We start from the raw sequence: 12,016 nt of genomic DNA, 5'->3' as shown, positions 1-12,016 counted from the left end.
CAGAGACTGCTAAAATAAAAAATAAATTTGAATTTTGACATCTGGAATTCAAATTGTTTTTCGCAATCACGAGTGTGTGTGTGTGTTTGTGTCTGTGTGCAGGCATGAATGTGTGTAGGTGTGTGTGTGTGTGTTTGTGTTTGTGTGCAGGCACGAGTGTGTGGGTAGTGTGTGTGTATATGTGTGTAGGCGTGTGTGTTTGTAGTTGTGTATGTATGCCCGTGTGTGTAGGATATGGACACAACATGGAGACGGTTTTCGCTAGAGGAGCAGCATCGGGAGGGGCCGGTCGACGGTGGTGCTGCAGATGGAGGCGAGGGGGGGAAATAAAATCAGCGTAACGTCAAGGACAGTCAAATGAGAACAATAAGCAATGTGATTGCTCAAAAAATAAAAAATAAATGTCTCCTGCTATTGTTGAAGTCGGTTAAAATGTAGCCTATGTTACCTGGGCCATAAAAACGTATCGATTGAACTTTATTCATCAAAATTGGATGAATAGTTTAGGTGCTACGGTGGAATAAAATAACAACAAAAAAAAATCAAAAAATCGTCGTCTTCTATTAACTTTTGAAGTCAGTTAAAATAGATCTTATGTTGCCCGGACCATGATAACGAATCGATTGACACTTTATTTATCAAAATTAGATGAATAGTTGAGGCGCTACGGTGGAACACACGTAAATACAAACATACATAAACAGCTAAAAACATAATTCTTCCTTTTGACTTCGCAGTAGTTGGTAAAAATGAAAAATGCGCAAGAATATACACACGCTCATGTTTGCATGTTTAAACAATTGGTAATGATTCTAGATTCTAATGTTTGCTTGATTTAAAGATATCAGATTTGGGAACTTTTTTTAGGATGTCAGCTTTAGAACACTACCTGAACTATTATTGTTTCTACTTCTTCGTTTATAAATCCTCTTGATGTAAGCTTCTTCCCGTTCTCTCAGTGTAGTAATTTTATTATCAGTAACATAACATAGGCAATAATTTAAATTTCTATAGAAATATTACTAGATCAAATAAACATATTCGTCATCTCCGAATACCGTAACCCGATACTGCCCTTCTACGTTCTATTTCACACCACACACACTTGATATTTTTGAACTCATATTTCCGATAGAAAACCCAAAGCATGTCTTGTGTGTGTCGTGATCGAGACAACAAAACACAACCCTTTAATGGTCGGACGGAACATTGGAATTAATTGCTCGCAGTTAACGATACTTCCCCCAAATACTTAAACGATACAGATCGAAATAAGAACAATTCACACTTGTAGACGGAAACCCAATTCAAAAAGTTACATTGGTATGTGGTGCTAATGAGCCTTCTTGCTGCTGCATAATGCCTGGTTCTACACTTGTGGGGTTTTTCACTGTAGACAATAGGGTGTTGGACACGATTGATTGGTGACGGCTGCATTCCAGTGCAGGCCGATTCATCATCAGGTAAATGGGTGTCATTAACCCAGTGCTGATTTCGAACAATGTCGATCGCTTTTTAAGTAAGCAGTCAATCCATTTTGATTGCAGTGGTTGTAATAATTTCGATGGATGGGATCTTTGGTGACTGATTACGCAGCTGATTCATCATATTCCCGAGTTAATTCATCGTGGTCTTCATCCACCTCATCCTTTATCTAATTGGGGAATGTTCAATATTTGAAGGTTTCTTTTGAATTTCCAAAAATGTTATTTGTTTCCAACAGAAATGATTTTCAAAAATAATCCCGTAAATGGGTTTCATTCTGTCCATTGCTGATTTCGAACAACGTCGATCGCTTTTTAAGTAATCAGTCAATCCATTTTGATTGCAGTCGATGTAATAATTTCGATGGACGGGATCTTCGGGGACTGATTTGGCAGCTGATTCATCATAGTACAAATTCGTCCCGAGTTAATTCATCGTGGTCTTCATCCATCCCATCCTTTATCTAATTGGGAAATGTTCAATATTTGATGGGGTTTCTCTCGAATTTCTAGGAATGTTAATTGTTTCCAACAGAAATGATTTTTAAAAATCATCCTGTAAATGGGTGTCCTTCTGTCACTAGCCCAGTGCTGATTTCGAACAATGTCGATCGCCTTTTGAGTGAACAGTCAATCTATTTTGATGCAGTAGCTTTAATAATTTCGACGGATGGGATCTTTCGTGACTGATTAGGTAGCTGATTCATCATGGTATGAATTCATCCCGAATTAATTCTTCGTAGTTATACATCCTTTATCTAATAGGGAAATGTTCAATGATGGTTCTTTTCTTTTTTTTTTAAAACATTTGTTTTCAACTGAAACATCTTCCCGAGTTATTCATGTGGTATTCATTTATGGCATTCTTTTTCTGACAACGTAGTTAATGTTCAACACACTACAGTAATCTGCAATATATGCATTTTAGCGTTGTCGTTTCATTTTTACTTTTCAAGCACATAAGTATATTTTCAACTGTATACTATAGTTGGGGCAAACATAACCTGGTAGCATTGTGAAAGCTACGTAGATCCTAATCACAGCATTACCATGCTGCCAGGTTAGGTTTGCCCCAACTATAGCTCAGTCAGAATTTATATTTAAAATACCATATTACGATTGTCTAAATGCATCTGTTTAGAAGACCTCCAAAACTCTCCCCTCGAAGAACCCCCCGGTGCACCAACTAATTTTTGCCACACCAAAATAAATAAATAAATAAAATTCAATGTGAAAATACTCGATTCCAGCTCAGTTTGAGCTCGTTTTACACAATTACACTAATTATTTTTAATATAAATATCAAACTCTATTTTACCAATTATTTTCCTTACCAGACATGAGTAATAAATTGAACAAAACATGCGAGTCACATTATGAAGATTCCCGATCTAGAAGAACATTTCATTTCAGAACCAATAAGAAGCCTTTTGCACCAAAACCTTTTTGAAACGATTCATCTTCACTTCAGTGTAAGGCTTTAACTTTATGTAAATATGTCATGATTTGAATTTTGTGCATATGGATCAATTCCTTTACATTAACGTAATTAATGAGGCGACGAAACTTTTCTTGAGAAAATAAATGATGTTAGCTGTCTTTGGTGGCATTTTTGCCAAGGAAAGGCTTCTTTCTGTCAAGATAGAATGGAAAATTAATGGGTTGAATGGAAATGCATAACACCAAAATACCACAGAAGAGACAATCATAGTATATTGAATAAAAACAGTCAATCTTCTACGCTGTCATGGCAACAACTTGGCGTTGTCAAACCAGGATTGGTAATTTTTTCATTCAGAATAAATGTCATAATTATTCTTAAATGATTTAGTTTAATCATAATTGCTAAAAGTCTTCCTTTATAAACATGCAATCTTCATTTCCCTTAACCTTGATTGATAAGCAACCTTGATCTAATAATGATAGTTGCATAGTTTGAAACTGTGAGTCGTGGCGGATCGAAAGTTCAAGGCGAGAACTTAGGCCTTTTATCCACTTCTGTCTGACAATTCTGTTTCTCAGAGTTTTCTCCTTTGCTTATTTTTAAAGATTCTCTCAAGACTGCCTTTCTGTAGCTAGATACTAGATGTCTTCAGTTGCTGCTTTTTAAAAGTAATGCCAGGGATGATGTTATTGCCCAAGATTCCTCAATTTTTGTATCTAAGATCGGCCCAAAACGGTCTACGAGTTGGCAAGCGCACGAGCCTTCGGTTGCTTAAGAGTAATTTCTTTTAAAGCTGGACAAAGTCTACGAGAGTCTGAATGTTGACACCTTCAATTTCCCTGAAACTTTCAGGATGTATTAGTACTATTGTCATAAATAAAAGCGAAGCTTCTTTCCTCTCTAATTTAACTTGTTGGCTCTTTGTACTGGTTAAAGTTTCAGATCGTGAACATATGGTACTAAATATATGATCATTTTGCTCCAAAAGTAATGAGTGAGCCACGCCATTTTTTCAAAACGTGGATACTCTTGATGCTAGGTACATGATAGCATAAATAATTTGGTGACTCACTCCTGGCTTTGAGGGCAAAAGCCATTGCAGTATTTTTTTTTTTTTTTTTTTGCCTTGTTTGTGTCCGGATATTTGCTAAAGCCGTGAGTGACCCTTGGAAATAAGTGTAGGATGAATTACTCACCATAGTACAGCACTCAAAAAAACAGAAAATAACATGGGTTACTCTTTGCTTTAGGAGTTAAACGGTCTCAAAGTTGATGATTTTCAAAGAAAAAAAAGTCAAGTTTCAGGGTCAATAACTCTGTGCGTGACGAGTCAATTAACTGTCAGTCAAATTTTGTGATACAGTGGTAGTTTTGTCCATGTAGTCAAGTTTAAGGTCCAGGTTAGAAATCCATGGCAACTTATCAACTTTTTAAATTAAATGGTCTCAAAGTTGATAATTTGAAACAAAAAGAATCAAAGTTTTAGGTCCATTACTCTTAAAAGACCAGAGTCAACAACTTTGAGAAAGAACTGGAATTATATTCCACGTGGTATAGTTTTAGACTCATAGAAACTCATAGAATCTAATCAGATTTTTCGATTTAACGTTCTCAAAAATGATTTCAGTATAAAGACTTGTTTTTTCACGAGTTTATATGCGTATTACAAAAAATCTAATGAGCTTAAACTCATAAAAATACTGGAACGTATCAACAGTCAAATGTACTTTTAGCTCCCAAAATTTCATGCTTCCAGTGGGATAAAATTTTCTTCAAACCACAAGATGCCAATTCGACTCACAAAGCCATTTTGGAGCACTGATTTTGAAGACCCTTTTCCTAGACCCTCAGGATTTGGATGTCGGAAGCTGAAAACTTGCATAGGCTAGTTTAAAAGGTTTCTCTACACCTCAATAAAATTTCATCCAATTCGGAGATGATCGAGCGGGGGCAATTAGAAATATCAGGTCAGTTGGTCAGCTGAAATGGAATAACTCAAATTATAACATTATGCACGAGTAATGCATTCAATGAATTTTCTACCAAATACTCCTGAAGGTAATTATCTTGTGTTTTAACACAAAAGTTAACATCTATATCAGACGGCACTTATCCGACAAACAGCCATACTTGCAAAACCTTTAACCGATCGAATTATTGCTTGAAAATAAATTTATTAACCGAATAACTGCTTCAAAAGTCGATCAAATTACCACTTGTGAAACATTTTACCAATCGAACTACTGCTTGTAAAACCTTTAACCAATAAAATTTCTGCTTGAAAAAAAATTATAATTAAACTGCTGCTTGAAACTCCAATCAAGTTACCACTAGCGAAACGTTTTACCAATCAAACTACTGCTTGCAAAATCTTTTACCAATCAAATTACTACTTGCAAAAGCTTTTTTCCCTATTGACGTTTCAGTTCATTATATGCGCTTTTGAAAACTAAAATCCGATTAAAAATTTTCTAAAACTGCACTAATGTCATTTGCTTGCTCACAAACCGCGTTTTAAGAAAATTATGATGCGAATGCCACTGTTTTTCAAAATGATGTGTTTATGTTCTGTTTTGACCAGACCATACCGTTGCAGAACGTAAAAATTCCAGCACTCAGTTATTCATCAACTACCAGCTTTTGTTGCCAGGTACAATAATGACATTCGCGCTAATCATAATAACAAGTGACAATGAACAAACTGAATGGAAAGAAAGAATGGGGAATAGAAAAAAAAATCCAAGCACGGCGCACATTCGAAAATTTGACACGACATGATTATCAATCAAAAGGAAGATTGCATCATTTGATATTCTGTTCATCATAGCCCATTTCCGGCACGCTTGGCAAAAATCTGTTATGCGCGAAATGAATTAACTCTATGATAGTGGTGAGCTTATGTGTTTGTATAAATACAACTCAATTTTGCCACCAAACCTGAAGGTTGAATTAGTTTCAACGGCAAAACTGAAGATAAATAGACTCTTTACGTTTGCAAATTGCAACATGATTTAAAGTGTTACAACGGAACACCGTTCATCGTATAAAGAGTAAATTATCTCTATAATACTTGCACATCAGATTCTTTTAAGAAAAATAAAAACCTTGAAATGTATATGAGATGTGCTCTATTTTGAATTTGAAAATTCGAAAGGAATACGAATTAATTTGTTGTGTTTTGTTTCTTTGTGATGTGTTCTTTGTTCTCTGAAGCTAGCAATGGAACTAGTAAACTAGCACGGAATGATTTAAAAAAAAAAAAAAATTAAAAAGCAATCAATGTATCACTTGAGAAAAATACCTGATGTGGACTCCACATTGCTTCTTTATAAGCCAGTTAAATAGTCGTTTACAAGTTGTCAAGTTGCAGTATCACATGTGGTTTGAGTAGTAACCGACAAGGAGGACAGAGGAGTTGATATGAAGATTTTGGAGAAGAGTCATTACAGAGGGTGGCGAAATTATTATACTCAAACAAACTTTTCTGTATTTTTATCGTTTGTTATTGTTGTTACATAGCTTTTTTTTTTTTAAACACATTTTAGAGTTTAAAACATAAATTAAACATATTAAACGTCAAGTACCTGCTAATCGATACTATAAATAGGTTAAAAAAATAATTAATGTTTTGTAACTCCGTCTTTTACTGCTATCACGGTTTGAATGCGACATGACATGCTTTGAATGCATGATATGGCTACATGAGTTACCTAGTGTTATCTATAAAATTGTTATTTTTTTCCAAAAATCACACTCACATGAAGAAACTTGTAACTTGAAATTTTAACGTTCACCTACAGTGACGTCTATCACATTTAAAATATTTTTTAAAAAACAAGAAGTGTTGCCAGAATAAACTTTAAACTTTTAAATGAAGTGTAAAAATTTGTTTACTTTGGTTTTATAAATATTCTTCTGGGACAGGGCTGCAATAATCTTTTTTTAATGATTTTTCACTTCATTTAAAGCAAGAAGAAAACTTCTGAGCTGCTTTCTGTACAATTCTGTAATGCACAATTCCGTAATTAAAAAGAATTTTACAGGACACGAATAAATAAAATGTATATTTATTTACGTCTTGTTACATACACATTACGTTTGTGTTATTTGCTGCCAAAATCAATTTTTAAATTCAAAATGAGTAGAAAACTTTTGCGTTGCCTTTATGTACTCCCACCAGGCCCGGCTCCTGGGGTAGGCGACCTAGGCGGTCGCCTAGAGCGGCAGATTTTAGGGGCGGCAAATTTCGAAGCTGTATCTTTTTTTTTTTTTTTTCAAGTATGAATATCTGTTTTAGCGCCATAAGATTCACTGCGTCAATGCTTAAAAAAAATAATAATGATAATGTAGAGTGTGTACCAGTGCTTGGATAGTAAAACATATTTCGGAATTTAACTAGAAATTCAATTTAATTTTAGAGGCCGTGAATGCATGATTAAAAAATCTTTTTGAAATTTTAGTATATGTTTCAGTGCCATAAGATGCCCTACTTTAATGTTAAAAAAGCTAATTTAAAGTATGCACCAGTGCTTATATATGCAAAACCCTTGGAATTTAACTAATTTAAAGTACTTTACTATTATTTTTATTTTATTAATATATTGTTATTTTATATTATTATTATTAGTTGATGTGGGGGCGGCACTTGCCCCTACCACCTAGGGCGGCAGAACTACTAGAGCCGGCCCTGTACGTACGTAACCTTCCACGTACTTAAGAAAATAAAGCAGGTATTAATTTCTTTAAGAGAGACATTGACTGAAATTTACACATCTTGCACAATGGAAACCGCTGCCATTTCTTCATTCATAAACATTTCATTGAACAGTCCAATCCTAGACAACCATCATAATCCAATGTCTGTTTAACTTTTAGAATAAAAGGATATGCTTTCTTAAAAGAACAATCAAGTTCTCATAACATTCACGAGTCTGTTTTTACAGCAGAAGTGACGAACTTAATTCATTTTTTGCTCCCTGTTTTATGTTTAACAAAAGCACAGTTGTAGCTTATGTATTTTTTAATAGCCTTTGCTTTTTCTTTTGCAGGTGAAACGGGATTCCATGTGGATAATGGCGACATCACGCCTGCGCAGAATGCCAAGGTATAATAATGTCTCTTGTGATGTCATTCAGAAGTATTTCTTTCATTTTTAGTAACTTTGATTTATAAAGGTCTTCTGTAAAAGCGATTTCACTACTACACTTTTTGTTGCAATCTGCACGTGCCTGTGACAGTAATTCAAGCCATGTTGAAACTAGAACTCGAATATAAGGTGCATTTTGTCACAAAGTGGGAATTTTGTTTCTGCGCATGTCTTACAATCATTAGGGTTAGTCGTTTTCATGTAGAATGAATTTTGTTAAGTCTAGATGCTGCGTAGTATTGGGCAAATTTCGATAACTGAGAAATTTGGCAACTTTTGATTATCACCAAAATTGACGCCAGAGTCTAGGCGCTAATGGCTTTCGATTCTGCAAATGTTTCCAAATGAAAATTTTTATTTCCCGACATTTGGCCACAGTGCCACAATCGCAATAACATAAATAAATCCATAGTATGAACAAAATAATTTAAAATTCAAAAAAGGTGGTACCAAGCAGATATATTGCTATAGGTATTGAATTAATATTTGTATTCAGAACAATGTTCGAAGTGGAACATGATATCATCGTTTACGATCAAAAGGCAAAAATAAAACTTATAACAAAAGTAAAAGTTTTAATAATACCAGTAGTAACAAAAATTAGTTATTCCTTTTAAATAACTAATACTGTTATTACTTATTAATTCCTCTGTTATGATTGCGCACGATGTTTTACAAGATATTGTATTTTCTTCCGTTTTCGAATAAGTAAAGTACGAGTATTTCACTGGGAAACAGGGAATTAGTAGCTGACTTAGATCTCATATGTAATTTGTTTTTCACTAACATTTGGTTACTGAGTCTATAAAAATTATCTCAGTTTTAGTTCATTGGGCGCCAAGTTTTTAAGCTACAAAGGCATCAAAGCGACTAATTTTTGCAAAATATAGGACATGTTTGAAAAATATGACAAAAAAAAAAAAGATTTTTGGGTAAGCAACAATCAATACGTTTTGCATACATAGCATAAAAAATTACCCTTTTGCGATACTCATGAAAACGGAGTTATTATGCATTCCTTATTCATCCCTAAACATCTTGCCTTGACAATAGAATGGATTTAAATTCGTCACAAATAATAATAATATTTTGGAAAAGAAAAACTTTATTTCAATCAAAATTGTTAATGTCAGCTCTATGAGAGCAGTAGGGCTTCCTGTAATACGCGCTCTACCGTGGAAAATGGCCACATTCGCACGAGGTAGATCCACTTATAAATAGGCCGACGCATCAGCTTAAGTTTAGCTATTTTGGATCGGATTTTTCATTGTTGCTCAGCTAGGGTTTCCAGAGCAAAGTTACGGTCTTTGCCAAAGTGGTCAAAAATAATATTTTATTTAATAAACAATTCACGTGTGCCGCTAATAATTGCTCGCAGTGAAAAATCACCAAACGCGATAACTTGCCAGAAAGGACAACCACTCAACCGCACGCTCCGATCCAAAATGGCTGATCTTATGCTGATGCGCCGACTTGTATCTATAGGGGCCTTAGCACAAGGTGTAGGGGAAAAAATCTGACGTGGGAGAAGGAATCTGACTGCAGTTTTGAAATGAGCATGCCTAATTCACTTTGAAAAAACTTAAAAATCCAACTCAAGAGAAATTTTAAAATTGTTTCCCTTTGCGATAACAAAGTATTAAAGTGCCATCACAACTTGCCATTTTGTGGGCATACTGCCATTCTACTAAAAAAAGAATTGCTTTCAAATAAAAACCTAAGCTAATTTAGGTCTTAGCAGTGGTGAAATAAAAATCATGTAAGCTGAAAAGAAGACCTAGTAAAGGAAGATTACCTGTAAGTCATTCAGGTCAATTCTGTTTCTTTTCGGGTCAATGTATCACTACTGTTCAGTCAAACCAGTCATCAATTATTTGAAATTTTTCAATTCCCAAAACCAAAGGTCAATGACAAAACTTTTGTAATGCGTGTAGCTTTTGAGGGGAAAAAAATTGCCTGCTTTTAAACCATTTTTCATCGCACCCTTGAACGAGTTCGATCTGGCTGAAAAAAAAGGGCGAAAAGTTAAATTCGGGGGAAAATTGTTATTACTATTTCTACGTTTGTTGTGTATCGAAGTCATGTATCCAAAAATGACTTGGTATTAAAAGCTAAAAGTAGTTACTCATTAGTGTTATCTAAAGAAAGTTGTGCAACTTGAACACTATTTTTACTTTTGCTATTTATCGAGGTTTTTATGTTCAATAAGCTAGGTGCATAAGTGAAAAGGAGGGGAAGAGGTTCAATTTCCAGGGGCGCTACTTTTTGATCAGTGTTGAGTTCGGTATGGGGAGTTCTTCGTAGCATTTGGTGAAGTGTGCGTCAGCACCCCTGAGGGGATATGCACAGCTGCAGTAAGAATGACAGTATTAAAAGCTAAAAGCAATTCCTTATTAGAGTTATCTGCATTTATCGAAGCAAATTGCCAGTGACATAGCCAGGAAAAGGACAGCCAAGGGGAGAGATTTTTGCATAAGATTTCAGTGAGGGTCATCATTTTTTTTACGATGTTTCAGATGACTAAATGAAACTTTTCATTTAGTCTGTGTCGGTGCTTGATCAATTTCAAAAATCAGTATTTTTACCAGATCAGAAGTGCGGCCGACGAAGTTAACACTCCAGAATCGTTTGATTTTGAGCTATATCACAATACTAACACGTTTGTATGTCTGCCTGTCTGTAATGTGTTTAAATAGATGTACAATGTACATTTAAGTTTATCTTTTCTAATGGGGCTGCATTACAGGTTTTACCCTTTTCAAGCAATTATACGTATGTGGAAATCCTACAACATAAAAGTACTGTTATAAAGCAACGACCCCATCCCACACAAAAAAAGAAACAGGAGAAAATTACGATTTTACCACTGTACTAGATGGACAGGATGTCCGAAAAGTCCTTGACACATTGAAAAATTCATAGAAAAGCAGCAAACTGTCACATGAATATGCGGTTTGCTCCAGAATACTTCACAGGTTCAAGAATAGTTTATGACATCGTAAAAAAGTAAAAAAAAAAGAAATAAGTAATTACAAACAACTTACGGGGATGGCTGTACTGGCATAATAAGAAAAACAAAAGCTATATGAGGTGTTTAATCACTTTATTGAACCAGAAAGCAATGTCTTGCATTACCAGAGTTCAGTATGTGTACCATTCGTAGACATAAGATGAACTTGAGTACCGTTTCGATGTGGTTCGAACAACGTACAGCGCACACATTGAACTCTGGTAATGAAAGGTATTGCTTTCTCTTCAATAAAACGACTAAAGACGTTTTTTAACTCTTACTGTGCAAGGTACAGCCGCCACAGTAAGTTGTTTGTTGTTACACTTTTTTTCTTTTTTTCCTTTTTCATTTTTTTACGATGTCATAAAAAATTCTTTAACTTGTGGAGTAATATGGCGCGAACCGCATAGTGATACGACAATTTGTTCTTTTCTATGAATTTTTAAAATGTGTCAAGGATTTTTCAGACACCCTGTATATTATAGATACTTTTATATTATGTTGATATTTAAAAGACGGATACATATTTAAAAAAAAAAAGATTTTAAACTGCATTTCATATATACTACTAATGTTTCTTTTCAAATTAGAAACGAAAATGAAACTCACACAGTTAAAATATTCCTTACAGTTCGAATCGTTAACATGATCGATGAATATAATCCAAACGAAAGAGAGTTTTGGGCTGTTAAAAAGTTGCCAACACACTATGTTAGGGGCTCAGTAAGCTTTTATGTGCGGCACCACCCAAGTATTGCTCATAGTAGATATTTACTCTAAATCGAGCGTGTCTGCCGACTTCCTCATCCCGCCGGAAACGTGCTAAAGGTGATTTCCGCTGCAGGGCCACCCCGTGGATACTTCGTGCACGTGCATTCGCTTTTAATATTTGAATGATTTCACAGTTTTTTTCCAACGTGTGTAATTGTGTC

The 12,016-nt window shown here is 34.8% G+C and overlaps 1 protein-coding gene across 1 annotated transcript in view; it reads left to right on the top strand.

Moving 5' to 3' along the window:
• The window catches only part of LOC129230591 (nascent polypeptide-associated complex subunit alpha, muscle-specific form-like), a 162,295-nt gene that overhangs the window by 119,866 nt on the left and 30,413 nt on the right, over window positions 1-12,016 (top strand). Inside the window, exon 3 of the mRNA XM_054864996.1 lies at window positions 7,977-8,032. Coding sequence (XP_054720971.1) covers window positions 7,977-8,032 — 56 coding nt within the window. The remainder of the gene's footprint in view (window positions 1-7,976; window positions 8,033-12,016) is intronic.

This window comes from Uloborus diversus, chromosome 9 (assembly GCF_026930045.1).
Source record: "Uloborus diversus isolate 005 chromosome 9, Udiv.v.3.1, whole genome shotgun sequence".
Lineage (NCBI taxonomy): Eukaryota > Metazoa > Arthropoda > Arachnida > Araneae > Uloboridae > Uloborus > Uloborus diversus.
This window is presented reverse-complemented; position numbering and strand designations above follow the sequence as displayed.